At 46.8% G+C, this 27,750-nt stretch overlaps 1 protein-coding gene across 1 annotated transcript; it reads left to right on the plus strand.

Annotated features, from left to right (window-relative positions):
• Positions 1–259: 259 nt before the first annotated feature.
• Positions 260–23,658, plus strand: LOC119395057 (uncharacterized). Its single transcript, XM_037662350.1, has 4 exons — positions 260–383; positions 621–746; positions 1,831–4,635; positions 23,618–23,658. Exons 1-4 carry the CDS (start codon positions 260–262, stop codon positions 23,656–23,658), a joined length of 3,096 nt encoding a protein of 1,031 aa, XP_037518278.1.
• Positions 23,659–27,750: the final 4,092 nt, after the last annotated feature.

Below are 27,750 nucleotides of genomic sequence, written 5' to 3' on the forward strand. Positions count from 1 at the left end.
ACTGATGACGATGAAGAATTATGGCTCAACCCTTTGTAATGGGTTGGAAGCTTTAAACGGCCCACCAGTTATGTAATTTGCATTAGGTGACGCCCGGTCGCTATGTCCCTCTCCCGCCATGCTGTATATTATACGTTGACGTGGGAGAGAGAGGTGGGGGGGGCGAAGAAATTACTGAGACCCGGAAAAAATGTATCATGCGCTTATGCGAACAACACGTTGACGGTGAGCACGCCGTGTATGAATCGCAGTGGGGCATATGCGACTGGATGGATGCCCAGTGGAAGAAGTCCGGGCGGGATTCCTGAAGAAGAATGAAGGCATGGAAATTCTGGATGCGCGACCTCTAGGCAAGTCGAAGGCAATTCAGATCACGTTCGGGGGTAAGCGTGTACCCCGGCAGGTCACTTACTGGAACTGTCTGTACGCTTTGATTCCGTATAGAAATTTAGTTGAGACCTGCTACAACTGCAGACGAGTTGGACATCGAGCGGACGTTTGCTTTCGTCCGAAGACTAACTTATGTCATCGTTGTAGGAAGGACCATCCTGCCCCGTCAGAAGGAGAGCCGCTGACGTGCACGCCTGACTGCATCGTGTGCCATGGCGCGCATCACACAGGGAGCCGGAACTGCAAGTTTCGTCTTGTCCGCAAGCCACCGACAGGTCGGCAGCAGAGCATCGAACGTGAGAACCAAGCTGGCAAGGATGAGCGGCACTCGAGGGCCAAGGAGCGGTCATCGAGTGGTAAAAGAGGCACAAGCAAGAGCAGGGACCAGTCGAGTTCTTTCCCACCATTGCCAGGAGGCGGGGGTGGTGAAGAGAGCGGACGAGTTTCCAGTCCTGACAGAAACGCACGCGACCCTACCAAAAAGGTGAGCTTGTCAAACGCGGGCACCCAAAATGAAACTGCTCGAGAGAGGGAATTGGAAACGCTGGTTCAGCAGCAGGGCGATTTGATTAAAAAAATGGAAGCTAGGATTGTAGAGATGGAACGCGCTCTTAAAAGCGGCCAACGACAGGGGGTACAGGCACCAGCAATACAGGGCCTACAGAAAGCGACGCAAGCGGCGTCTGCTCGCGTACAGGAGAGTGCGGCTATGGAAGTGGAGAACAGGGGGCCAGTCAAGAGGCCGCTGCCGGCAGATGAGGGAGTTAATGCAAAAAGGTTAGCCGAAGCATCGATGGTAGACATGCCACAGCCGGTTGTTAAGCTCACTAGTCTTAAGGCAGACGTAACTGACCTTGCGGAGAAAGTAGGAAAACAGGGGGAAAGACAGGATAGGTTGGAGGCTCGGGTCGACAAAATCGAAGCTAGACTCGACAAAACAGAGGAGCGTCTTGGCACCCTCGCCAGTGAATTCAGGGCTTCCCAAACCCTGGTTATGGGCACGTTTCAGCAGCTCCATACTTTATTGGAGGCAAGACTGTCCCCCGTAGTTGGCCAAGCGCCAACATTGGACAACCTGTTGCCTCATCATGGCCCCTCGCCAACAAATTGAGGTTTGGCAGTTTAACTGCAGGGGCTTCCGTCGCAAGCGGGGTAACCTGCAGTTACACGTACAAAATCTGGATAGTAAGCCGGACATAATAGCCTTGCAGGAGGCTAGTGGTTCCGTGAAATTACCCGGATTTAATGCATTTACACCGCAAGGGATTGATACAAGGGGCGTATTGCGCGTCTTTACCGCAGTGTTAGTCCATCGCAACACCACCGCCATTCAGCATACCGTACATAGCAGCAGGGAAGACTACGTACTGCTAGAGATTGTGCCCAAACGAAAGGATGAGAAGAGTCTCTTTGTACTTAATGTATATTGTTCTCCAAAAGATAAGGGATTGGGCTTGCCACCGCTCCTGATTCAAACTCAACGGTTAGCGGCTAGTGCTCAGCTTATAGTGGTGGGGGATTTCAATGCGCCTCACCCAGAGTGGGGTTACATCCGAGCCAGCCCAAAGGGCAATCGGCTTTGGCAAGTTGCCCGGGATCTGCGGTGGACGCTCTTAAACAACCCGCAAGATCATACGAGGATAGGCAACAGCATTAGCACGGATACTTCTCCGGACCTTACGTTTCTCAAGGATATCAGTAATGCAAAGTGGGTTAACACGGGACAAAAGCTAGGCAGTGATCACTATATCCTTTCCACGACGTTTAGTGCTTCGAAGCATAAAGACAAAGTGAAAGGCCATAAAGTTACGGATTGGGACAGATTTAGGAAAACCAGGGCAGACACGGTGAACGGGGAAATTGAAGACTTGGACGCTTGGGTTGAGGCGCTCAAGCAGGATGTAAAGAGTACCACGGTAGAAGTTCCAATCGAGGAAGAGGAGTTTACTGCAGACTCTAGGCTGTTACACATGTGGGAAGCGCACGTGAGTCTCCTGAACAGGTGGAAGATGCAGAAACATAGTGGCGTCCTTCGCAGAAGGATGGCCAAGCTAGAACGCCAAATTGAAACCTACACATTGGATTTGAAGTGCAAGCAGTGGGGACACATTTGTGATCGAATGAATGCTCAGTTTGGATGCAAAAAGACATGGCAGTTGTTGAGGCACCTCTTGGATCCGGCGGCAACCAAGTCGGCACAAAGGGGACAAATCACTCGGTTAGAGCATCAGTATCAAGGCACGATTAGAGAATTTATACAGGAACTCCGGGATCGATACATAACCAAAGGAGTAGATGGTTGCTTACCACACTATTCGGGGACGGAAAACTCAGAACTAGATGAAGACTTTACGGTGGCGGAGGTGGAGTTTGCCATGGGGCAGCTCCGCACTACGTCAGCCGCAGGCCCGGACGGGGTTACTAATAAAATGCTGAGGAACCTGGATTTCAAATCGGTGGGGCCACTCACGGACTTGATGAACAAGTATTGGGCGGGAGGGGAGATCCCAGCACAATGGGAGCATGCTAGGATTATATTTATTCCTAAGCCAGGCAAGAAGCTCTGCGTGGAGAACCTGCACCCGATCTCGCTGACATCATGCGTGGGCAAATTGATGGAGCACGTGGTTTTAAACAGGCTTCAGGGTTATGCGGAGGACAAGGCGATCTTTCCCGCAACTATGATTGGTTTCAGGGCCAATTTGTCCACGCAGAACGTCATCTTACGGCTGAAACATGACGTAGTCGATCCCGGGAACGGCACGGGCACCAAAGCTAAATTGGGGCTCGACCTGAATAAGGCTTTTGACAATGTTTCCCATGAGGCGATATTAAAGAACCTATCGGACGTTAGCCCAGGGGCCAGAACTTTCCGCTACATCAGATCATTCTTGGAGAGCAGGACTGCGGAGATTGCAGTTGGAGAAATCAAATCGGATTCTCTCCCGATGGGGGGAAAGGGGACGCCACAGGGTTCGGTTTTGTCGCCGTTCCTGTTTAACCTCGCTTTGATTAAGATACCGCCGAGGCTGGAAGAGATACCGGGACTGAAGCACACATTTTATGCGGATGATATTACTCTATGGGTGACCAGGGGTAGCGACGCGCACTTGGAGGAAACACTACAACAGGCAGTCAATATTGTAGAAGAGCTCGCAGGAGATGCGGGACTCTCATGCTCTCAGCCCAAGTCCGAGCTCTTTGTGGTTCGGGACAAACCACGAGGTCCACATGCGAGGCACTATATTCCGCCACCACCGCTGGAGGTAAAAGTGGGAGGTATGCCGGTCGCCGAAGCCCAAACGATCAGAATCCTGGGCCTATATTTACAGACTAACAGGAAGAATACGGTGGCCTTTGAAAAGCTTAAGAACACGGTCAACGCTACCGTAAGGCTAATCAGGCGAATCGCTAACCGTAAGAGCGGGATAAAAGAAAAGAATCTCTGTAAGCTGGTACAGGCGTTTGTGCTCAGCAGGATTACTTATGCGACAACTTACATGAAATTGGGTACCACAGAAAAAGGCAAGGTCGAGGCTATGATTAGGCAGGATTACAAGGCAGCCCTTGGGCTTCCTAACAATGCGTCAACAGACAGGCTACTAAGAATAGGGGTGCACAACACCCTGGAAGAAGTACGGGAGGCGCACCTGGTGATGCAGCATGCTAGGCTTTCGACAATGGAAACTGGCAGGGATATGTTGGAAAGGATTGGCGTTGGCGCCGAGGCTCCCGCTGGTGACACTAAAACTCAGGTGCGGCGAGAATTACACAAGGCCTTGTACATAAAGCCTTTGCCCAAGAACATGCATCCGATCCACCATGAGGGACGCAGGAAGGCAAGAGCCAGAAATTTACATGTTCCATATGGAGAGTACAAATCGGCAGTCTATACAGACGTCGCGGAATATAAGGACAAGGACGCATTTGCGATTGTGGTGGTGGACAGGCGGGGACGCTTGGTCGCCTCTGGATCAGTCAAAACCCGTTCCTCAGAAACTGCTGAGGAAGCGGCAATAGCGCTAGCTATCACTAATTCTCAGTCTGACCTGATTCTAAGTGATTCGAAAACAGCCATTCGAAATCTGGCGAGGGGCAGAATATCGGTCACCGCCGCACGACTGCTGCACCGAGCCGCGGGGCGAGAAATTCGAGAAATAGAAATTGTCTGGGTACCAGCACACTCTGGAAACACTGGGAACGAGGTGGCTCACCTGAATGCTCGAGGTTTCGTCAGCCGAGCAGGTGAGCCGCCCGTTCCGGGGAGATCCGCGAGAGATCGGCCGGTGTCCTTTCATGACATCACCAATCATTATAAACTAGAGCGTAGGCTTTATCCGCCACCGCACAAGCGGTTGACCAAGGCGCAGGAATGCGTCTGGAGAAAACTACAGACGCGATCTTTTCCCAACCCATACGTGTTGAGCAAAATATACCCGGAGGAGATTAAGCCACAATGCAAATGGTGCCAGGCAGTGGCAAGTTATGACCATATACTGTGGGAATGTAGCATGGTGCCGCCACCGGCGGATATTATGCGTGATCCCTCTCTCGAGCAGTGGGAGGCCGTGTTGACCAGCTCAGACCCAGTCGTCCAGACAAGGGTCGTGGAGTGGGCCACACAGGTCGCCGTCAACCTTGGGTTGATGGCCATCTAGCACGGAATCGTCCCCAACCGTTTTCTGACGAAATAAAGTTTTTCCATCCATCCATCCATGGGCATCCTTGGCAACTAATACAAGTGCACCTGCGAGGAACCCACTATGCTATAAATCATTGTAATTTTTTAGAAGTAGGAAAGCAGGCATTATGCCATTTTTCTACGTCACTGTGGCGTCACATAACGTGACGTCACATGTTGACGCATCACATGACATCCTTGCTCGGTCAAAGGTGGGCCGATCACGGAGGCAGTGCAAAACAAAGTGCTGTGCAGAAAGCTCACAATGCCTTCGTAATGCGTAATGCGTAATGTACGACTGATGACGATGAAGAATTATGGCTCAACCCTTTGTAATGGGTTGGAAGCTCTAAACGACCCACCAGTTATGTAATTTGCATTAGGTGACGCCCGGTCGCTATATCCCTCTCCCGCCATGCTGTATAACATACGCTGACGTGGGGGGGGGGGGGGGGGGTGGCGAAGAACTTTACTGAGACCCCACGAAAATGGATCATGCGCTTATGGGCTTCCGTGGCAACTAATACAAGTGCACTTGCGAGGAACCCACTATGCTATAAATCATTGTAATTTTTGAGAAGTAGGAAAGCACGCCTATGCCATTTTTCGTCATTCTAAGGAGAGCCGTGGTACCTGCTAAACGCATGTAAGGCATTATGCGCACTTTGTTGATGCTGTGCCTGATGACGGTGAAGAATTATGGCGGAGCCCTTTGCAATGGGTTGGAAGCATTCAACAACCTTCCCGACATGAAGCCTGTATAGGACCTTTTTGCAAAGCAGTTTCAAGCACGGGCATAAAAAAAAACGGCATGGCTCAGAGGTTGACTACTGGGCTCCCACGCAGAGGGCCCAGGTTCAAACCTCGCTCCATCCTGGAATTTTTTCTTATTTCGTTTTTTTTTCTTATGTCGAGTGACAGTGGTTACGGACACCGGCGGCGGCGGCGGCGGCGGACAACTACGGCGCCAAAAACGGCCGGTGAAATGATCTCATAACAGCTTTCGCTGTAAAATGAGGGTAAGGCGGGGAGGCCAACCAGAATTATACCATCTGATTGGCTGCCCTGCGCTAGGGGTAAGGTGATTTCAATGCGCGTCAATTGTGCGGAATCCCTATACGAAAAACTGAAATTGACGTCCTCATACTGACACTACGTATACCTGTCAGCTCCACCCAGTCTAAATGACACGCAAGTGGCTGTCCCAATAGTTTATTGGCATAACATAGCATTCACACTCTGCAATCACGAAGAAGAGGGCAAGGACTAAAGTATCTCTTTCTACCAAAAAGCAATGCCTTCTCCATGAAGCCAAACGCCAAGCCTTATGTAAGTAGACTTACAGCGCCCAGAAGACAGCATCGTCATGCTCATTTGACAGCGGAGCTGTTAAGCTTTTTGTTGGGCCGCGTGGCCTGACCTGAAAACTGTCAGCTTCATGAACCGGCACGCGCTCTCTTCTTCATCTTCTGCTTCCCTCCCAGAACACGTGCGCCGATTGTCAGGCGTGGTATGCATTAACACTGATAGGGAAGAGACTGATAACACAGAGACAAAGAGACAGAAAGAAGGAGATATACAAAGACAGAAATAGAGAGAAAGAAAGTGAAGAAAGAAAGGAAAAGATAGAAACACAGAGAAAGAAATAGAAAGGGAGAAAATTATATAGAAAGAAACACACAAAAAAGAAATAGAAAAATCCGGCAGATGCCACGCACTGTGGAATCGATGTGTGATGATGTGGATTGTGTGGCCCGTGACGGGGCGAAGAGGGAACAACAGTTCTGCTCTGCGGTACGCCTTAGAAGAAAAGACGACGAAAAGGAAGCGTGAGCGGGGCGTGCGGCTCGAGCAGTTGGAGCGCGACACGGTTGGAAGGGCAGCCGCTGGTCGGCGGTTCGGGTCGCGACATCGCTCAACCAGGCGATGTCGCGACCTGGCTTCCTGCTTCGGGCTGCGTCACTCAACCAGGCGTCCGGCAGCCATGTGGACCTGGTGAGCCTGTTTCCCGCTCTGTGCCCGGTGCTGACACGGAGACCGGCAGCCTAGGCTGTTCCTGGCCTGAGGTCCTGGGGCCCGAGTGGTGTTGGCTACGGGCAGTTAACCTGCACTGCAGTGGCCTGGTGATCTACCGGCCTGCAGTGCCATCATCACCACCACTACCACCTCGCCACGGTCAAGGCAGCGTGACTCTTGACTGCCCAAGGAGTACCGGTGACGACCGACCTCGCCGCAGCGGCAACAGGCATAACGGCGAGTAGGACAGTTTGTGTGCCGAGGCGCGTAGGACGTTTAGAATGTACCTAATGAATGCTGTAGTGTGTTGTGTGTAAATCGTCAGTTATCGGTTGTGTTAAAGTCTGTGTTGTGTGTACAGAATCACCTGACTGCCGGTTGAATTATTTCGGATCCTGGGCCCACATTACACCATCACACGATGTAATGCGAAGCTGCCAGCAAAGAGCTGCATAGATCGCCTTGTTTGACTTTGAGCCAAAAGAAACCATTCAGGCCATGGCATCTAGGTCACCATATAGCGCATGTTTGCCATGCATGCATGCATCCACAATCTGGTATGTGCCATGCTAATGAGACGTATATTCTGGTATGTACAATGCATGACCTGTCGTTTTAAATGCGAAGCATTTCTTAGCGAACCTCTGGCACTTTGAGCGTTTCTATCTACGTATCTATCTATCTATCTATCTATCTAGCCGCCTACGTCTGGGTGCTCTCATTATGACCTCCTTAACATGGTGTAGACCAAACTTTGCATGGGAGGGTAAGAGGATTTGACGAATATGATTGCCGGGTCATGACATGAATGACGTTAAAATCTTGTCGCGTACGTCGTCCAACCCTTTCCACTAGACACGTGTGGCACATACCCATTAACCACGGGCCGCGGTGTATGGGTATGCGCCACAGGTGATTGACAGTTTAAATCTACCCAGGAACGGCGAGAACAGAGATTGTAACTTAAATGCGATAGCGTTAACGAAAACCGACGTCGGCAGCGTTGACTCAACGAATGGAAAGAATTAAAATTAGAATCCCAGCGGGAATCGAACCCAAGCATTCTGCGTGGCAATCAGGTATTTTACCACTGAGCCATGCCAGGTCTATAAACTGGTTTAGAAAAACAGCCTACGCAGGCGTAATATCGGTGCAGCATCAATTGTGGTGCTGGCTATCTAATGTTACAAGAAAGCAATAAACACTACATTATTCTCCTACAATGTGTACTCCTACGGTACAGGCGTCATATGAGATTAATGTGTGTAGTTCCAGTGTTGGTTCGGCTTTTATAGCAGTCTAATAAACAATACGTTTTTATTCCTATGATTCAGCAAGCTATATTGAAGCATTGCTCAACCCCGGAGGAATACATTAACGAAAGTCACATATGATATCCACATCACCGCACCGTAAAGTGCACTTCGTCCACCAGGACGACGCAGTGTCCTCTTCATTTCTTACGAGACTGGGCGATGGCCTCATGCTGACCGAGGATGATGCCAGATTGATTGACAGCCGCTTTGTAGACTAGGCCACGTAGGCCACATACGCCCAGGTAGTCTACGAATACGACAGACACCATCCACTGATGTTGGTCTACGCAGCACTATTCAGGCTTACAGTCTCGACGGCATATACCGCCCCAACGCGAAGGGTGGCTTCAGGTTCCGACATGTCGCCGGCTCTGTCGACAGATAATGTGTCGACGAAATATCCGAGGCATCCACGAATTCTAACAGCTCTACTATACGACATACTTCACTACACATGGACCCCTCGTCACCACGATCACGACCGGATCCTATAACAACTCATGACCAGCTGCTGGTGCTCACTAATCACGGTGATGATGCCCTTGTTCAAGAACTGTCAAGAACTTCTTGCACACGTGCACACGGGTTCGTGAAACGTGCGTGTGTTCTCGGGACACGTATAAGCACTACATATCAGCTTACCGCTTCTGGTGTTTGTAATACCAACGTTGCCATTGGCAGCGTTACCCAACCGTAAACAACTGATTATATAACACCTATGCGGCTCTTCAACATACATATGTGTGCGTATAAAATTCATACAAACCTTTAGCGTCATTTGGAAAGTGTCGCTCAGTAAAAAACGTTACGCCACAGTCACCTACCCGCCGCATGCTTCGCAAACATCTACTCCCACGGTACGTGGGATCTGCCGAATTTTATGTTCATCACGCACTCGTGTCATGCCATACCAGTTTTGGTATATATCCAGTTAACAAAACGGCCGGAAGTGCACCATGGCAGTGTCATGTAAATCATATCGTACATGACATGCATAACATAATTCGCATGTTAGGACCTGCCATTTATGTTTGTCATACAGTCACATCGCGCAATACCAATTTTGGTGTATATCAAACGAGCGAAATGGCCGCGAGTGCACCATGAGTATGGCATGTAAATCATGCCATACATGACATACATATCGTGGTTTTCTTTTTACCACCCCACCTGTCACTTATATTCCTCATACAGTCGCGTCACGCAATACAAATTTTGGTGTATATCAATCTAGCGAAACGGCCGCGATCAGATAATGAGTGTGGCATGTAAATCATGCCGTAAATGATATGCATATCATGATTATCAAGATACTACTAGCATTTATGTTTGTCACACAGTCGCGTTGCGCAATACTAATTTTGGTGCATATCAAGCTAGCGAAACGGCCGCGAATGCATCATGAGCAAATCATGTCGTACATGACTTGTATATCATTATTTTCATGTTACCACCTCTCGTTTACGTTCGTATGCAGTCGCGTCGCGCAATACCAGTTTTGGTGTATATCATGCTAGCGAAACAGCCGCGAATGCACGATGAGCGTGGTATGTAAATCATGACATACACGACATGCATGTCATGGTTTTCATGCTACCAACTATTATTCATGTTCTCCATACAGTAACATCCCGCAATACCAGTTTTGGAGCATATCAATCTAGCGAAACGGCCGCGAGCGCACCATGAGCAGTTGATGTCGTACATGACTTGCATGTCATGATTTTCTTGTTACCACCTCTAATTTACGTTCGTCATACAGTCGCGTCACGCAATAACAATTTTGGTGTATATCAAGCTAGCGAAACGGCTAGCGAAACGGCCGCGAATGCACCATGAGCTTGGCATGTAAAACAATACATACATGACATGCATGTCAAGTTTTTCATGTTACCAACAGTTTATTTATTTTTATTTATTTCAGTACCTTCAGGGCCCGAAGGCGTTACAGAAAGGAGTGGGTAAGAGTATACATAGTAATAAGAAAAATAAGAGTGAACAAAGAAAAATGCTGCTAAGAGTAAACATCGCATTCAACAGCAGCCTTAAAAGCAGTGACATCGGTCAATTGGGCAACAGAGGAGGGTAGGTGGTTCCATTCGTTCGAGGTAGTGGGAATAAAGGAATCGTGAAAGAACTTGGTATGTGAAAAAGGAATGTGTACTTTGTGGGGATGGTCACATCTATATGACATGTAGTGTGGTTTGGAAAGAAGGTCTTGTTTTAGTTGTGGATTGTGGTAAATTTTATAAAAAAGAACAAGACGAGACAATTTCCTGCGCGACCAAAGAAGTGGAAGGCCCAAAACTGTTTTCATAGATGATACACTAGATGTGCGTGCATAGTCTGAAAGGATGAAACGTGCACTCCGATTTTGGACGGATTCTAAGGTTTCAACTAGTGTGTTAGTGCCGGGATCCCATACAGCGCTTGCATACTCGAGCTTAGGACGAACAAGGGTTTTATATCGTATGAGTTTAAGGGCTGAAGGTACCCTTGAAAAGTGTCTTCGTAGGTAGCCAAGAGTGCGATTGGCATTGTTAGTTACGTGGGTGACATGAGTGTGCCATGAGAGATTAGAGGTAAATTTTACTCCAACATACTTGTAACATGAAACACTTTCTAAAACACTATCGTTAATTAGGTATTCGGGAACATCAATAGAACTAGAGGTGCGAGAAGCTCGCATTACCTTGCATTTATTAGCGTTAAGTCGCATGTTCCATCTAGTGACCAGGAAGAAACTTCATTAAGATCTTGTTGCAGGAAGTTAGCGTCAGTATTAGTGCAAGCATTTCTATAAATAACACAGTCATCAGCAAATAATTTAATTGATGATAGAATATTATTAGGCAGGTCATTTATGTAAACAAGAAAGAGAAGAGGGCCCAAAACTGACCCCTGTGGCACACCAGAAGTGACAGGAGACTCTTGTGAATTGTTATTGTTGGTGGTGACACACTGAGTTCGGTTAGCGAGAAAGTATTCGATCCATCTTAATATATTGCAGTCAATGTTTAATTTACTTAGCTTAAAACAGAGTAACTGGTGAGAAACAAGATCAAAAGCTTTAGAGAAGTCCAAGAATATACAATCAATGATTAGTCCGCTGTCCAATGCCGCAAAAAGGTCATGTGTAAACGAAACCAGTTGTGTTTCACATGAAAAATGTTTACGGAAGCCATGTTGATTGGGAGAGAAGAATGAATTTGTATCTAGAAAGGTTACGAGATGAGAATAAATTATGTGTTCTAAAAGCTTACAAGGTACACTGGTGAGGGATATTGGTCGGTAATTCAAAGGGGACTGTGCATCACCAGATTTAAATAATGGTACCACCTTGCCCACCTTCCAGTCACGTGGTAAAGAACAGGATTCTAAGGACTGGGAAAACAGTTTTGACAAAAACATTGAAGAATAAACATCCGTACTTTTCAAAAACTTTGGAGTGATGCCGTCCACTCCGCAAGACGAAGACAGGTTCAGGCCACGAATTAACTTCTGTACACCATCAAAATCAATAACAACAGGATCCATAACGGGGAAGTTATGTTCAGTAATACAGGGAAAAGACACAGCTGATGATAAAAAAGATTTAGAAAATACATGATTGAGCACAGAACAACACTCAGAATTCGGAATTGGTACGCCGTTGCTGTCACTTAAAGATATTATATTCTGTTTATGACCCCCTACGACGTTCCAAAACTTTTTCGCATTCGTTACAAGTAACGAGGGAAGTGTGTTTCTATAAAATGTTTCCTTGGCCTTCTCGACTGCCTCGTTATACTGCGTAGTACATTCACGATAAGCGCTCCATCGACTTGATTCATTACTCTGTTTGGCTTTTATAAACGCGCGCTTCTTCCTATTTAACAGGCGATTTAACGAAGAAGTAAACCAAGGGGACCGATGTTTACCTGAAATAGCACGCAGTGGGATGTACCTGTCAACCAGACTTGCAACTTTAAAAATATTCCAGTTGGTTTCAACAGACCGTTCTTCAAATTTTAGCATGTAGTCGTCAAGGAACACACTAAGTTCGCGGTTAATTGCAGCAAAATCTGCCCTGTTGTAATTTCTAATAAGCTTCGGTTGGCGAACAGGGTGTTTAACTTTACCGTGAATGGTAAAGTATACGAAAGAATGATCGCTTAAACCGGGTAAAAAGCATAGTTCACGAACCATATCGGGGAAAGTGGTTAAGACGGGGTCGAGTATATTTGCGCTTGTAGTTGTTCGTGTTGGTTCGGTGATAACTTGTGAAATATGACAGTCATGGCACAAGTTTACGAATTCTGAGGATTCACGGGATAAGTTGCTTTGGAGAGCACCTGTGGAAGACCACTTAATGCTTGGAAAGTTGAAATCACTCAACAAAAATAAAGGCGTGTATGGGAATCGGGCAATAACATAAGACAATGTGTCATGCAAATCAGTGCAAAACGAGGAAGAAAAAACAGGCGGTCGGTAGCAGCAGCAAAAAATAATGTTACGGTGGTTGATGCGTACGCACACACAAATAAGCTCTAAGGAACACGTGGTAGGTACAACGTATGAGTGCAAGTGATCTGAAACGGCGATTAAGACACCTCCTCCCTGTCTATTATCGGGACCACAACGATAGATGTTGAAGGCCACGTTACATTCAAGTATTTCGTCGTTAGTAATACTTGGGGAAAGCCACGTTTCGGTGAGCGCTACTATATCAGCATTACACGTGTCGATAAGGGAGGACAGGTCAGTTCGCTTGTTCATTACACTGCGTACATTTGAAAAAAGAAAAACATTTCGACCGGTAACCTCGGGAACATGTTGCTCACAGGCCGATAGCTACGCGGAAGAGGCCTGTTCATCGGATAAAGTAGTAGCGTCCTTCACAAGAGGCGCTTCGCTGCCGTCCGTGTTTATTTCGCATACGCTACCACATGACGGGAAATAAGCATAACACTTTTTATTAATAAATAATTTATTGTAGCGAACAGAAAAATGCCGGCCACTGGCCTTTACATATTCATGTAATTTCTTACGTGAAGTGCGCGTGGCAACACAATAATCCTCGGATATTTGAATACCGGAATTCCTGAGCTTTGACCGAGCGGACAACACAGACTCCTTTAACTTAAAGCTTGAGAACTTCGCAATAACTGGGCGGCATTTTTCAGGAAAAAATTTCCCTAGTCTGTGTGCCCGTTGAATCGCGTCCTCAGATAGTTGCAAGTCAAGCGTGGAAGACAAAAGTTCGCGCACTCTTTTTTCGGATTCGGACCAAGATTCAGACTGACTGTCCTTGAAGCCATAAAAAAATCAAATTATCGCGCCTCGAACGGTCTTCAAACTCGTCTAGACGTTTGGCGAGACTGCTTGCTTCTGAACGGGCTGCTTCTGCGTTTACTGTCTGAAGTTCGCTCGACTTTTGCGTAACAGCCAGTTTTTGCTCGACAGTTGTAAGTCTTTCATTTATGCTGTTGACTTGCTGCTCGAGATTTAGTTGCATTTGTTTTACTTCAGTAATCTGGCAAAGTACTTCCGCATGGTTTTTGTCCATTTTAGTGCTTAAGTTTTTGAGAAACGCCATCAGTTTTTTGTTAGTATGGCAAGGGTCTTCTTTCGGAGGCCCAGGGTTAAGTTCCACGTCGCCGCCTAGCAACAATAGCTTCATAACATGCACACATTCACAAATGCAGCTCATGAGAACACTGGGGCATGGAAGGAGCAGCAAGTTGACGTTACTAGAGGGCTTACAGTGCAAAGATTGACAAGGGCTAACCTGTAGAAAAATGCAGAAAAACATTGGATGCGTCTGCCTTGTAGCCGCTCTTCCATGCCCACTGGTGAAGTCAGGTGGCGGGCCTTGATTTAAAGGTGGCTGGATGCATGATTTCTGGGCCGAGGATGCCGTCGTAGTCCACGAAGAAACTGGAACAGGCGTGTCCATTTGAAATTCCGGAACCGGACAGTATGGCTGGTCGCTCAGCGGTGTCCTACGCAAGCGCAGTTGTTCGGGGGTGTCCATGGCTGTTGCACACGAGAGCGATAAGCCCAGGCCGGCTGGCCGTATTATCTGTAGAAAAATGCAGAAAAACATTGGATGCGTCTGCCTTGTAGCCGCTCTTCCATGCCCACTCTTATTCATGTTATTCATGTTCTTCATGCAGTAACATCGTGCAATACCCATTTTGGTGTGTATCAATCCAGCGAAACGGCTGAGAGCGCACCACGAGCAAATCATGTCGTACATGACTTGCATGTCACGATTTTCATATTACCACCTCTCATTGACGTTCGTCATACAATGACGTCGCGCAATACCAATTTTGGTGTATATCAAGCAAGCGAAACGGCCGCAAATTCACCATGAGCGTGGCATGTAAATCATCTCGTACATATCAAGCATGTCATAATTTTCATGTTACCACGTGTCAGTTATGTTCGTCATACAGAAATGTCTCGTGATACCAGTTCTCGTATATATCCATTCATTTAAACGGCCGCGAGCGGCCCATAATCATGTCATGTAAATCATGCTGCATATGACATGCGGGTCATGCTTTTCACCTTGGGACCTGTCATTCTGTTCGCCATGAACTCTTGTCACACCATCCCAATTTTGGTATATATGAAATTAACGGAACGACCGCAAGAGCCCCAAGGCCGTGGAATGTAAATCATGCTGTTCATGACATGCATGTCATGATTGTCATGTTATGACCTGTCATTTATGTTCGCAATACGGCCATGTTCTCCCATACTAATTTTGGTATGCATCCGATTAATGAAACGGCCAGGAGAGCCCAAAGTCGTAGGCGGATAGATAGATAGATAGATAGATAGATAGATAGATAGATAGATAGATAGATAGATAGATAGATAGATAGATAGATAGATAGATAGATAGATAGATAGATAGATAGATAGATAGATAGATAGATAGATAGATAGATAGATAGATAGATAGATAGATAGATAGATAGATAGATAGATAGATAGATAGATAGATAGATAGATAGATAGATAGATAGATAGATAGATAGATAGATAGATAGATAGATAGATAGATACGCTCAAAGTCGCAGAAGTTCGCTAAGAAATGCTTCACATTTAACAAGAGCGAGCAAGCATAGCCATTTATAATAATAATTGTTGGAGTTTAACGTCCCAAAACCACGATATGATTATGAGGGACGCCGTAGTGGAGGGCTCCGGAAATTTCGACCACCTGGGGTTCTTTATCTTTATCGGTTCTTTATCACCTAACTCAAGCACACGGGCCCCTAGCATTTCGCCTCCATCGAAATGCGGCCGTCTCCGCCGGGATTATATCCCGCGACCTCTGGGTGAGCAGTCAAGCGCCATACCCACAAAGCCACCGCGGCGGGTAATGTTAGTACCACAGCTGCATTGTCAATGAATAGCTGTTTTTATCGGTTTCCATATCTGCGCACTTTTTTATACATTGTAATAACTTTTGCGTGTGTCTTCGTCCTCATCAGACACTTCTTATTTTTTACCTGAGTGTATAGAGAGGGTATGGTGTTGTTATTAGAATGATATGTTTGTCATGTTTTTCCTTCATTTTACTCGCTTACACTTCCCTGCACTGTAACGTTTTATTGCGATGTATTTGATTTGCCCATTCACCTCTTTGTCACTCCAACTTGGGTCCTGCTGTGTCCCTGCAGTATTCCGCATATAAAATAAAGTAAACTAGTAAGAAATCCGGCACATACTTGGGTCTGCGTTTGTGTCCCTTGTCCGCTCGTTATATAATATGCAGCATAACACTGTCTTGCGGCAAAAGTTACCTCTCAAAAATTCATGAAGTCACGCGCTGTTCCTCCATTCTAATCTTGCTACGCTTCCCTACAATAATCTGTGGACGCTTTTTCTAGCTCATATTTACGCTGCTCCGCATAGTTTTGTTGCAACGCGGCAAAGCTTAGCTTAGGAAACCGACAATTCTGCTTTTCAAGCAACGTCCCCACCGATCTATTGCACGCCCTCCCGGACAAGTTCTCGATGAGGGGACGAGCATCCAGACGGACAGCTGCAAATTGCACAGTGGCAATTTGCAGCTGGACAGTTGCAAATTAAACAGTGTTATGCCCACGGCAAAAATAATACCATTCTTTCCACGTCATAGCTTGAAAATGTCTCGGAAAATAACCCTATACGAATGTCATGTACTGCGAGAAGCCTCCTTGACGCATGTAATATTGCATGGCAGAAGCGTATACTCGCTCCAGGAGTCAAAACATGTGAATTCCTCAACGAGTGCATAGTTTAAATACTCACTCATTACAAAGTGTTCAGGCATAAAATGAATAACCGTCATCATCAGCAGCAACGTTAACAAACTGTGCAGCTGCGAAGGGGCGCGTGTTGCCATACGGACGCGAAGGGTGTACTTCGCCAGTTCGCAAAAGGAAGCATTATGGTGTATAGTGGGCACTTCGCAACTGTGCTTGCAGTAGGCACTCTAGGATTGTTTGAAACGGCCAATGTTACGCGCGCAGACGTTCCTTTCCTTGCGGCGCGGCTGAGGTGTCCATCGAGAGGCGAAGCCAGACTAGCGATTGAGAAGGCGATGCGAACAGGACACGATTACGCTGTCGCGTTGCACTCTTGCAGGCGAAGCTCAAGCGTCCTTCTCGTTTTAATTTCGTCCTCAGCTTCGTCTAATTAATGAAAGTTAACAAGCCGGCTTCAAAAGGCAGAACCAGTCGGCGGCGCCGCGAAGTATAAACTAAAAGCGGGACATCGAGGAGACACCAATCAAGTAATCGACCGTCGTATCCGCTCGTTGATGCCTAGCAAAGAAAAAAGCCACGGTGCATCGCAAGAGTTGTCCAGTGATTAGAAACGAGGCTTTTGCGTGACCTCGCTTCCAGCCATTCTCGCTCCATTTAGCCTTGATTGGCTCACTTCTCTTTAGCTTTAGGATGCTCTTCGTCCTGATTTCTTTCCTAATACGCTCGCCTCTTGAGGCTATACTTTCAATCGCCGTAGTAGCTACGAATGGCGTCTAAGGGAGTCTTGTTGGCTTCTGTGCTTCCTCGACCGAATCTCATCAACCGCGTTGAGCAGAGCTATGCTTTTTTATCAGCGCGCAGATGTACACTGGCACTGTGCAACTGTTTTAAAGCAGTACTGAAAGTGTTAATAATAGCCAGTCGTACCCTTGTGCAAACGAAAACGGTAGAACAGTTATAATGCTATAATGACGATATAACGGTAGAACTGTTATAACGCTATAATTTTCTCATAATGTTAAACACTAAAGACTGTCAAAACAGGCACCTCGTAAAAATGCCCGAATTTCTAGCGAGGCTAGCGTATTTTACTTACGGAAGAAAAAACAGGTGTGCGATCGCTCTATCATAAGAATCAGCCATAACAAAAATGTGAAACATGTCCTTGTACATAAAAAAAATCTTGCCCAGTGTTTATTGAAAAAAAAAATCGCAGCATATCCACGGAGTGAATGATGATGAGTGGGCGAAGCTGCGGAGGTTCATCGGTAAACCGTGAATCTTCCGTGAATTCTGCCCAGTACATCATCACCGACGTGAGATCGGGCGCGTTTATACTAAAGGTTCGATGAGTTATGACGACTTGCAGCTCACTTTAATTTTACATGTACGCTGTGAATTTTCATTGTTTAGAAAACCATTGCTTTAGAAAACACCTTGCGCCTTTCGTTAAGCAGCTGGCGTCTTTTTCGTTTTGCTTTAGAAACATCTGGCGTTCTTTCGTTTTGTTTTTACAAAACATCTGGCGTCTTTCGTTGGTTTATTTCATCAATCAACGGCGTTTTGAACAAAATTTTTATTGTTTAATCACGCACAGGAGAAATCTCACCAGGCACTACCTTGGAGGTAAACAATGGCTGCTAATGGGAATGAGAGACAGAAGAAGTCGGCTTTTAGCTAACACTTACACTTCTACAGAGACAGAAGAATTCGGCTTTTAGTTAACGCGCACGCTGCGAATTTTTTATTGTTCAACAACGCACAGGAGAAATCTCCCACCGGCACCACCTTGGAGGTCAAAGGGTAAGACTTGTTACTCACTACTACGAGCACGACGAGGGACGAACGGGTGCCGCCTTAAGGAGCTTCGCCCCTAAAAAAACGCCAGGCCTGCGCTGAAACCGCAGCACAGTCACAGCGAAAGCTGAATGAGCGGCGTTTCTAGAGCCCGTTGTAAGCTTGCTTGCTTGCTTCAACCTCTTCTACTGGCTCTTACACACAAAGGGGGATTGGCCATGAAACCGGCGGTAAACATTATATGGAAATTTAGAATTTAGACAAAAGTAATTGAATTAATCGGACTACAAGCGAGTATTGAAAATAAAATAAGAATATTTGGGTTATGTGCCAATAGAATGAGAAAAGAACCCTAATATCGAAAATAATCAATTAGAGAAAAGAATTATAAAATACCAAATTGCAATAGGAAGCGCTCTTGGGGCTACAATACAAGTACACTAGAAAGGTACCCACTACGCCATAAATCACAATTTTTGTGAAGTTGGGAAGCACCTACTAAGCCATTATTCGTCATTCTGCGGAGAAGTGAGGCACCACCTACACGTCTGTAAGGCATTATGATCACTTTGTTGACGCTACGACTGATGACGATGAAGAATTATGCCTCATCTTTGTAATGGGTTGGAAGCTTTAAACGGCCCACCAGTTATGTAGTTTGCATTGGGTGACGCCCGGTCGCTATTTCCCTCTCCCATCATGCTGTATAACATACGTTGACGTGGGAAAGAGACGGGGAAGGGGGGGGGCGAAGAACTTTACTGAGACCCCGAGGAAATGGATCGTGCGCTTATGGGCTTCCTTGGCAACCAATACAACTGCACTTGCGAGGAACCCACTACGCTATAAATCATTGTAATTTTTGAGAAGTAGGGCAGCAGGCACTGTGCCATTTTTCGTCATTCTACGGAGAGCATTGGTACCTGCTAAACGCAAGTAAGGCATTATGCGCACTTTGTTGATGCTGTGCCTGATGACGATGAAGAATTATGGCAGAGCCCTTTGTAATGGGTTGGAAGCATTCAACAACCTACTCGTTGCGCAATTCGCATTGTGTGACGCCTGGTTACAGAATTCGCGTTGTGCGACGCTTGGTGCTTATTTTACTCTTCTACCACGCTATATTGCATATGCTAATGTGGTTCCTTCCCGACGTAAAGCCTGTATAGGACCTTTTTGCAAAGTAGTTTCAAGCACCGGCATGGCTCAGAGGTTGAATACTGGGTTCCCACGCAGGTGGCCCAGGTTCGAACCTCGTTCCATCCTAGAATTTTTTTCTTATTTCGTTTTTTTTCCTGTTTCGAGCGATACTGGTTACAGACACCGGCGGCGGCGGCGGCGGCGGACAACTACGGCGCCAAAAACGGCCGGTGAAATGATGTCATAACAGCTCTCGCTGTAAAGTGGCACTAGATACACCGTCACATAACCTCAGTTCCCTTTCTAAAGGACGCAGTGTGGGATTTACAGAAGAGGCGAGCAGATATTATATTAAAGAAAACGCTAAGACAGATCTCTAGAAGATAGAAAGGATCTTACATCTTGAGCAAATGTGAACACGAAAGTGTTTTCCCGTTACCATCGAAAATACACCTTTTTCAGGTACACGACCTCCACTAACGGGCGCGCAAGCGCTCATGGGAAAAGTGTGTACGCCGCAGCAGCCGCGGCCGCGGAAGGCGCGCGGGCCTCATGCTTTAGCTTTCCGCTTGTGCGGAGCCAGAACTTCTCAGATGAAGTGAATTTGGAAAGATGCAATATATAACTGCGTAATTGAATCGTGAACTTCTGTGTTTAGCTGCGACGGCCTCTCTACGATTTGCATCTGCCTAGGTTTCCGCTTGCCACTGGTGAACCAGCTTAGCGTCACGAAAGCGTCATTAAAAAAAAAAGCTTGGCACCAGTATGCTCTACGGCAGGAACGTCGCCAGATGGCTAAAGAGGGGGTTATCGGTGTCCCTCTGCTTTCGGGCATTGTTTTCTTTTTTTCCCATGCGATTTACGTCCAGGAGCGGTCTATACAATTTGTTGATGTATTTCGAAACAGCGCGCATCGACACTGTCGACGAGCCCAAGGTAATGTTCTAATATGTAAAGAGTACGCAAGAGTGTATAGTCGGCATTTATTAAAATAGGATACACTGATTAGACAGCGCGCGCATCACTCGCATCATAGGTAACAAACGATGAGCTTCATTACCCTTCATTGGCATAACTGCAGGTGTTGCATTTTACAAACGGTGTCATTTTCGCATGTTGGCTCACACGTGACATGCCGTAGATAGGTATAGTCGTGAGAAGCATGAGGTCGAACACTGAACTTAGTTTTTAAATACCATAGCGGCTAAACGTAGTTGGCAAGCCCAAAAGTGTTCATGACACTAAATGCTAAAGCGGAAAGGTATCTTTTGCAATTCCATACGTCACATTAATATCACTACATTACAATTTACCGTATAAACGCGAATTCGGTGTTCCAGGTCACATTGCTCCCGATATTACGTCTTGAAGGTATCGGCACGCGATAACACACATTTCGCTTAGCTGCGGCATCCGATAGACATCCGCTCTACAGACGGAGAGACAAAGCTATAGAAACAACGAGAAAGTGAGAAATATAGACAGAGAGAAAGAAAAGGAAGGAAGAGAAAGAAATAGATAGAGAGAAAGAAGTGGAAATAAAGAGAGACGAAAAAGAGAGAAAGAAATATAGATAAGAGAGAAAAAGAAAGAAAGATACGAAGAAAGAGAAAAAGAAAGAGAAACAAAGAAGGCTGCCCAGCTCCGCACTTCCTTCAGGCTTGGCACCACTAGTGCAAAGCTGTTTTAATTTTTTTAATTATCAGGACCTGGAAATTTCAGCGAGTACATTGCGTCACGCTCACACATGCCGTTGAAATGAGTCAGTCTTTTCTTCTTTTCTTGTCACCTCTCTTTGCGGGCTTTCCGAGTTTTCCACATCGATTGGCAACATCGATTTTTTACCCGATGTCACTCAACCGCATGAACAATCTTACGAGCTTTATTGAGAACTTCTGCAAAAACACCAGTGCTAAAGTATAAAGAAACGAGTGGAATAATTTACTCGGCGAATCGAATGGAGGGGAGCTAAAGATGCAGCACTTGACGTGACAGCCAAATCGGCTTGGTATCGCCGATATTCGGATTGAAGTCCGCTAGTCAGTTTGTCATGCGTCATCGCACGCCTCAAAGCAGTCGACATTGCTAGCATTGGTTCGAGAATGTGCCACACTAGTAACACTCGACTCGTGAAAAAAGATGGCTGATCCCTCAATCATAGGAATCGGAATAACACGAAAGTAAAGCGTGCCCTTACAGGAGTAACTGAATGTTTACTCTACATTGATATAAGACAGTTTGCGCAATGTATATTCACGTCTGGCAGCTAATGGCACCGTTTGACGTGCATGCACCCACTTTGATTATTGGTGGTACATCTCCATCTCGACGACCAACGTTCATGTTAAATGGTTAAACAAACCCTTGGGGTACCTGTAGTAGTTAACGGGGAAACCGTAATCAGAGAACGAGGTGTGATAGCCAGAAGAGCGTCGCATATTGGACGCAGAACTTGGTCGCATCCCGCGGTATGTTAGAATGTGATTGAACACCACGGGCGGACTAGAGGGAAACGCAAAGCGCGTCGTGCCGCCCCAGTAGCCCGGCTGCGATTTCTCTCTGGGCGAGCGCGTGAGCGGGGAACGCGGTGTTACAGCCAGGTGAGGCAGGCGCGCGTCGCTGAGCTATTTTTCGTTTCGATTAGCTTGGCTTGATGCTATGAGCGAGGCAGACGCTTTTACGACGCTTAGGTTGAGGTTGCCACCTCGCGGTGCGTTAAGGCACTGACAAAATTGAACTTCTATTGAAAACGCGCCCAATGGGACGGACGTGTAACGCGTTGCAGGTGCTAATCGCGGAGGCCACAGTAATGAAGAATTACTCTACTTTACGCTCCCAGAGGGCAACACCACACCGCCGACCGGGAGAGTGGTAGATCTGAAAGGCGCGTTTGTAAAGCCTCCAGAGTGTTTGTTTTTGTTTGAATGTTACATTCTGCAATAAAGACAAAAAAGTGACCGTGACGCAGTGGTTCGCGTGCCCGGCATCTGTTGTTGCGGAGCGAGCGGTCGTGGGTTCGATGCCCGTTGACGGAACCTTTTATCTTTGCCATCTGATCGTGCAAATTTTTTCGGCGTCATTTCCGTGACGGAAATGCGTCACTGAAGTCTTGGTGGACCCCGGCATAAAACACTTTCGTATTAAAATTTATTGTGATGTGCTATGTATCTCTAGAAGCAAGTACGACTTTTAGAATATTGCTGTACAGCAGTCGTGTTAATGACCCCGCGGTAAATATATTAAAAAAAACAAACGTTTTGTGGTGTAACTGACTTCCAAATTACGCTTGCTCACGACAATTCGAAAAGCGTCTTAGGTGTTAAAATTACATACTGAAACTGTTACATATGTTATCACTTGGCGCAAGGGACGCCCTAATGAATTGGAACCTTCAGAACTTTCGAACGTTTTCATCAGATTGCACTCACGCACGAGTGATTGAGTGCGTTCTGGAACTTACGCGAGCACTGGCGATAAAGCTGGAATGTACGATGGCGCATGTATAAATACCGAAGTGTTTCTTCGACAGATCACGTTCTCAACTACCGACTACCATGCTTGTCGTTATTGTTATACTGTGAGTGTATCGATTTTCTGGGCACAGGTTCACCCTATGACTAGCTCAATTATTACCGGTTTGACCTTTGCGTCCTTCACCATCGACATCACGTGATCATCAGAATTTGGAAGAGGTGCTCCAGCTTTCACTTACAGGACGCCTACCGGACACGCCGCCTCCGATCACCTAGCTAGCCACAGGCAACCCTGTATCCTTTCCCTGTACCCTTTCCTTGCCTGTATCCTTTCCCTGCAGTACGGTCCCCTACAGGATAATCGAAATGAGAGGGCCACGAACACAACAGCCCCAACAATGGCTGGAGTACTGCTTGAGGCAGTCCTGATACAACAGGCCAGCGAGCCACTGTCCTTCCGTCAAACTTCTGTTCAGGTATCAGAAAGCTAACTTGAATCTTGCAGGAAATGAGACCTCAAGGACAAGCTGTGCCATGTCTACTTTTCCACAGAGGACTTTGCCGGGGCATGGTTTGAAAATGTGGAGATCTGAGCACAAGACAAGACACAGTGGACCAGACAAACAAACGTCTTTCCAATGAAAATATTTATACCTTGGTCAGCGCGCTGTTTTTTTTTTCCTTCGTCAGTATATTCTTCTCCGTCGATACTGCACTCCGTGTTACGCTTGACTTCATCAATCCATTGAATTATTCACAGTTGCAATAAGCTCGACATATATCCTTTGCAGCCGTCACGCACTACATATGTCAAATCGGTCCGGGCTCTACGGTTGCGCGCTCTTCAAGGAAAAAAAACAAAGTAAAGTGACCCTAATGCAAGATTTAGGGTGTCTGAGAGTGGCACTGACTGTGTTGCTGAACTTGTGCTTATCTGTGAGCTATCTTCTTTTTTATCTTCTCTGTCAATGTATCGTTCCTTGCCCACCCTTCCCCAAAGGCTTTCTGCACCTTACGTGGTGTGGCACTGACTCCAGGATCGAAAACATTGCAAGCCTTCAAGGCCTCACATGGCATTGCACAGCCTCCGGGATCAGCACACCAATGACCACGCGTTGATTTCGTGTGACGACATCATCATGTGACATCATTCTATGTTACGCCATATCGACGCCATGATGACGTAATAATGACCGCACAGGATGATGTCATCAAGCAGTAACCTCTGATCACGTGATTTGTTGCATCGTTTGTGTTGGCCCCCCCTCCGACGATCACTTTGTGAGGCACGATCCTTAGATGCCTCATCAAACGCGAAAATCTACCGTCGGCAGCGTCAACAGGAGTGATGTAAAAATCATACCCTGATCAAGTCACCACAGTGCGTCGTCATGAAGTCGCAGATCAGTCCGATTTAAAGCCATCATCATGTCACGGCGACGTCATCATGACGTCACATAACTTGCCGTCACATCGTGATGTCATGACATGACCTCATTGCTTGGTCAAACGTGGGCCGATCCCGGAGGCAGTGAAAAACCAAAGGAGGTGCAGAAAGCCTGGAATGCCTCCTATCCTGGAGGCATTGCAACACACGTTAGGTGCGAAAGCTTTCGGGAGGGGGCGGGTAGGATCAATACATTGGCTGAGAAGAAAAAGAACATGGCTTTCGCCTATGAGCCGTCTTAGGCAAGTGCATAAGGGACCCTGAGAGTTTTGTTTCATCAAGCATATGAGGTTTTTGCCCTTAAATATAACTCTTCACTGGAACCGCAGGCACCAATATAGTACCAGCTTGCCGAAGTGTTTATTCTAGTTTCTGTTTATACTAATTTCCACTAATTATGCTTCATTTGTTATATTTACAATTTCTTGTTTATTATGACATACCTTAATCTCCACTCCATCATACACAAACGATGCTTTCGCCCATTCCATCCCTTTGATATATCCTTTTTATCCTTATCAAGGTTCTCGGACAACTCGCACTGATCTCGACAGGGTGGTCTCGACACATAGCAATGAGTTTCACTCGCTACTCAAGCCGCTAAAAATGCAACCGCGCAAAACAGTATGTATCGAAGAGCTTGTATCGCGTTTCATCAGAAATAAAAACTACATCTTCACTATATATATATATATATATATATATATATATATATATATATATATATATATATATATATATATATATATATATATATATATATATATATATATACATATATATATATTGTTACGTCTACAAAAGGTTTTATTGAGCTGCGACGTACCGGTAGACGCGAAGGTGTTGCCCAGACGCGTACCGGAGGCCTCTCTCACTAGCCGAACGTCCTCTTCTACTCTAACCACCCTGTTTCCCACTACACAGATGCTCATACCCAAATCACGTATGTAGTAACATTTCCCTCCGCGCAGACGAAGCCCACCGGGCGAGTCAAACAGTCTCTCGAGGAACAAAGCGCTTCAAACGCGCTACATGGACAAGTTCAGTCTTTGCAGACCGTCGGCCATTTGAATGGAGACGCGCTACGCGGTAAGTTAAATCACTTAGACGGTCTGTAACAACATAAGGTCCCGCATAGTGCGCCAGCAGTTTTTCGCACAACCCGCGTTTTCTAGTTGGCGTCCACAGCAACACTAGGTCACCGCGATTATACGTCACGTGTCGGCGTCGACGGTCAAAACGTGCCTTCGAGCGATCTTGCGAAGCAAGAGTGCGCAAATAAGCAAGACGTCGGGCTTCTTCTGCACGGCAGACGATCTCGGATATACAGGGATCATGGTAGTCCAAGAACGGGAAGACGGTATCGAGGGTATGACGAGGCGGCCGAGCATAGAGAAGAAAGAACGGACTGTAGCCGGTAGTTTCATGCTGTGCGGTGTTAAATGCGTAAGTGATGAAAGGTAGAACGCTGTCCCAGTTCTGGTGGTCTGATGAGACATACATAGATAGCATGTTCGTGAGAGTCCTGTTAGTTCGTTCCGTTAGACCGTTTGTTTGCGGATGATATGGTGTAGAGTGCCGAAACGTGGAAGCACACACACGAAGCATCTCTTCCACCACGTCTGCAGTGAATTGTCGCCCACGATCACTGATAACAATTTTAGGAGGTCCGTGTCGTAGAACCACAAAACGGAGCATAAATAAACATACATCGGCTGCAGTTGCCGATGGTATGGCAGCTGTCGCGCAGTACCTTGTTAAATGATCGGTGCATACGACTATTCACCGATTTCCATTAGAAGACCGCGGAAAGGGCCCAAGAAGGTCGATCCCAACTTGCTCGAATGGAGTTCTAGGGGGCGGCACAGGATGTAGTCGCCCTGAAGGAGCACTTGTAGGGCGCTTGTGACGTTGACACTCGTTGCAACTAGAGACGTAGTGTTCCGTCGTCTGGCGCATTCTTGGCCAGTAAAATCTTTCTTGAAGCCGGCTAAGAGTTTTCGCTGTGCCTAAATGACCGGACGTTGGATCATCATGCATAGCCTGCAAGACGGAAACGCGGAGACTCTTCGGAACCACGAGTAGATATCGTGAGCCGGTCGTAGCGTAGTTCTTTTTGTACACTAGCCCGTCGCGGATGCAGAAGCGAGTCGCCGATGATTGTGGTTCGGTAGCAAGGAGCTGCTGTATGGTGTCGTCCCTTTGCTGCTCAGTCTTAAAGGCATTGGTATCAGGAAATGGTAGGTCCAATGGTGCGATGTAGGTGTCGAAGTTGTCCGCGTCACAGTCCGTCGACGGGAGCGGTAATCGCGAAAGACAATCTGCATCAGCGTGACGACGACCACTTTTAAAGGAAACCGTAAAGTCGTATTCCTGTAGACAGAGTGCCCAACGCGCAAGGCGACCAGACGGGTCACGCAGATTGACCAACCAGCAGAAAGAATGATGGTCTGTGACGATGGTAAAGGGGCGTCCGTACAGGTAGGACCGGAAGCGCTGCACTGCGAAGACTACTGCGAGGCATTCTTGCTCTGTGACGGTGTAGTTACGCTCGGACTTGCTGAGCGACCGACTTGCATACGCGACGACGTGTTCTTTGGTACCTAAGCGTTGAACCAAGACGGCGCCTACACCAACACCGCTAGCGTCTGTGTGGAGTTCTGTGGGAGCCAGAGGATCGAAGTGTCGAAGAATGGGATGGGACGTCAAAAGGAACTTCAACTCAGAAAAAGCGGACGTACATTCCGGTGTCCAGTCAAACCGCACGCCTTTCTGAAGCAGGCACGTGAGCGGGTGCGCGATATTGGCAAAGTTAGGAATGAATCGACGGAAGTATGAGCAAAGGCCCAAAAAACTGCGCAGTTCTTTAACCGAGTGAGGTTGCTTGAACGCCTCAACTGCGGCCGTCTTCGCGGGATCCGGTCGTATGCCTTCTTTGTCCACTAAGTGGCCAAGGACGAGTGTTTGGCGCTCCCCAAAACGACATTTCTTTGAGTTGAGCACCAAGCGTGCCTTGCTTAGGCAATCCAGCACGAGACCAAGGCGTGTGTTGTGCTCAGAGAAAGTGCGCTCGAAAATCACAACATCGTCCAAATAACACATGCAGACTTCCCACTTTAAACCACGCAGAATGTTATCCATGAAGCGCTCAAAAGTTGCAGGTGCATTGCACAGTCCGAACGGCATCACATTAAATTCAAAAAGTCCATCTGGTGTAAATAATGCCGTTTTCTCCTTG

This window comes from Rhipicephalus sanguineus, chromosome 5 (assembly GCF_013339695.2).
Source record: "Rhipicephalus sanguineus isolate Rsan-2018 chromosome 5, BIME_Rsan_1.4, whole genome shotgun sequence".
Taxonomy (NCBI): domain Eukaryota; kingdom Metazoa; phylum Arthropoda; class Arachnida; order Ixodida; family Ixodidae; genus Rhipicephalus; species Rhipicephalus sanguineus.

Bases quoted from the DNA above. Each gene is read 5' to 3' on its own strand.
- LOC119395057 (XM_037662350.1), top strand. From the start codon at position 260: ATGCGACTGGATGGATGCCCAGTGGAAGAAGTCCGGGCGGGATTCCTG. The intron at 747-1,830 runs GTAAAAGAGGCA...GTTCTCCAAAAG, and splicing joins CAAGGAGCGGTCATCGAGTG to ATAAGGGATTGGGCTTGCCA. The intron at 4,636-23,617 runs GTGAGCCGCCCG...ACTTTTCCACAG, and splicing joins AGGTTTCGTCAGCCGAGCAG to AGGACTTTGCCGGGGCATGG.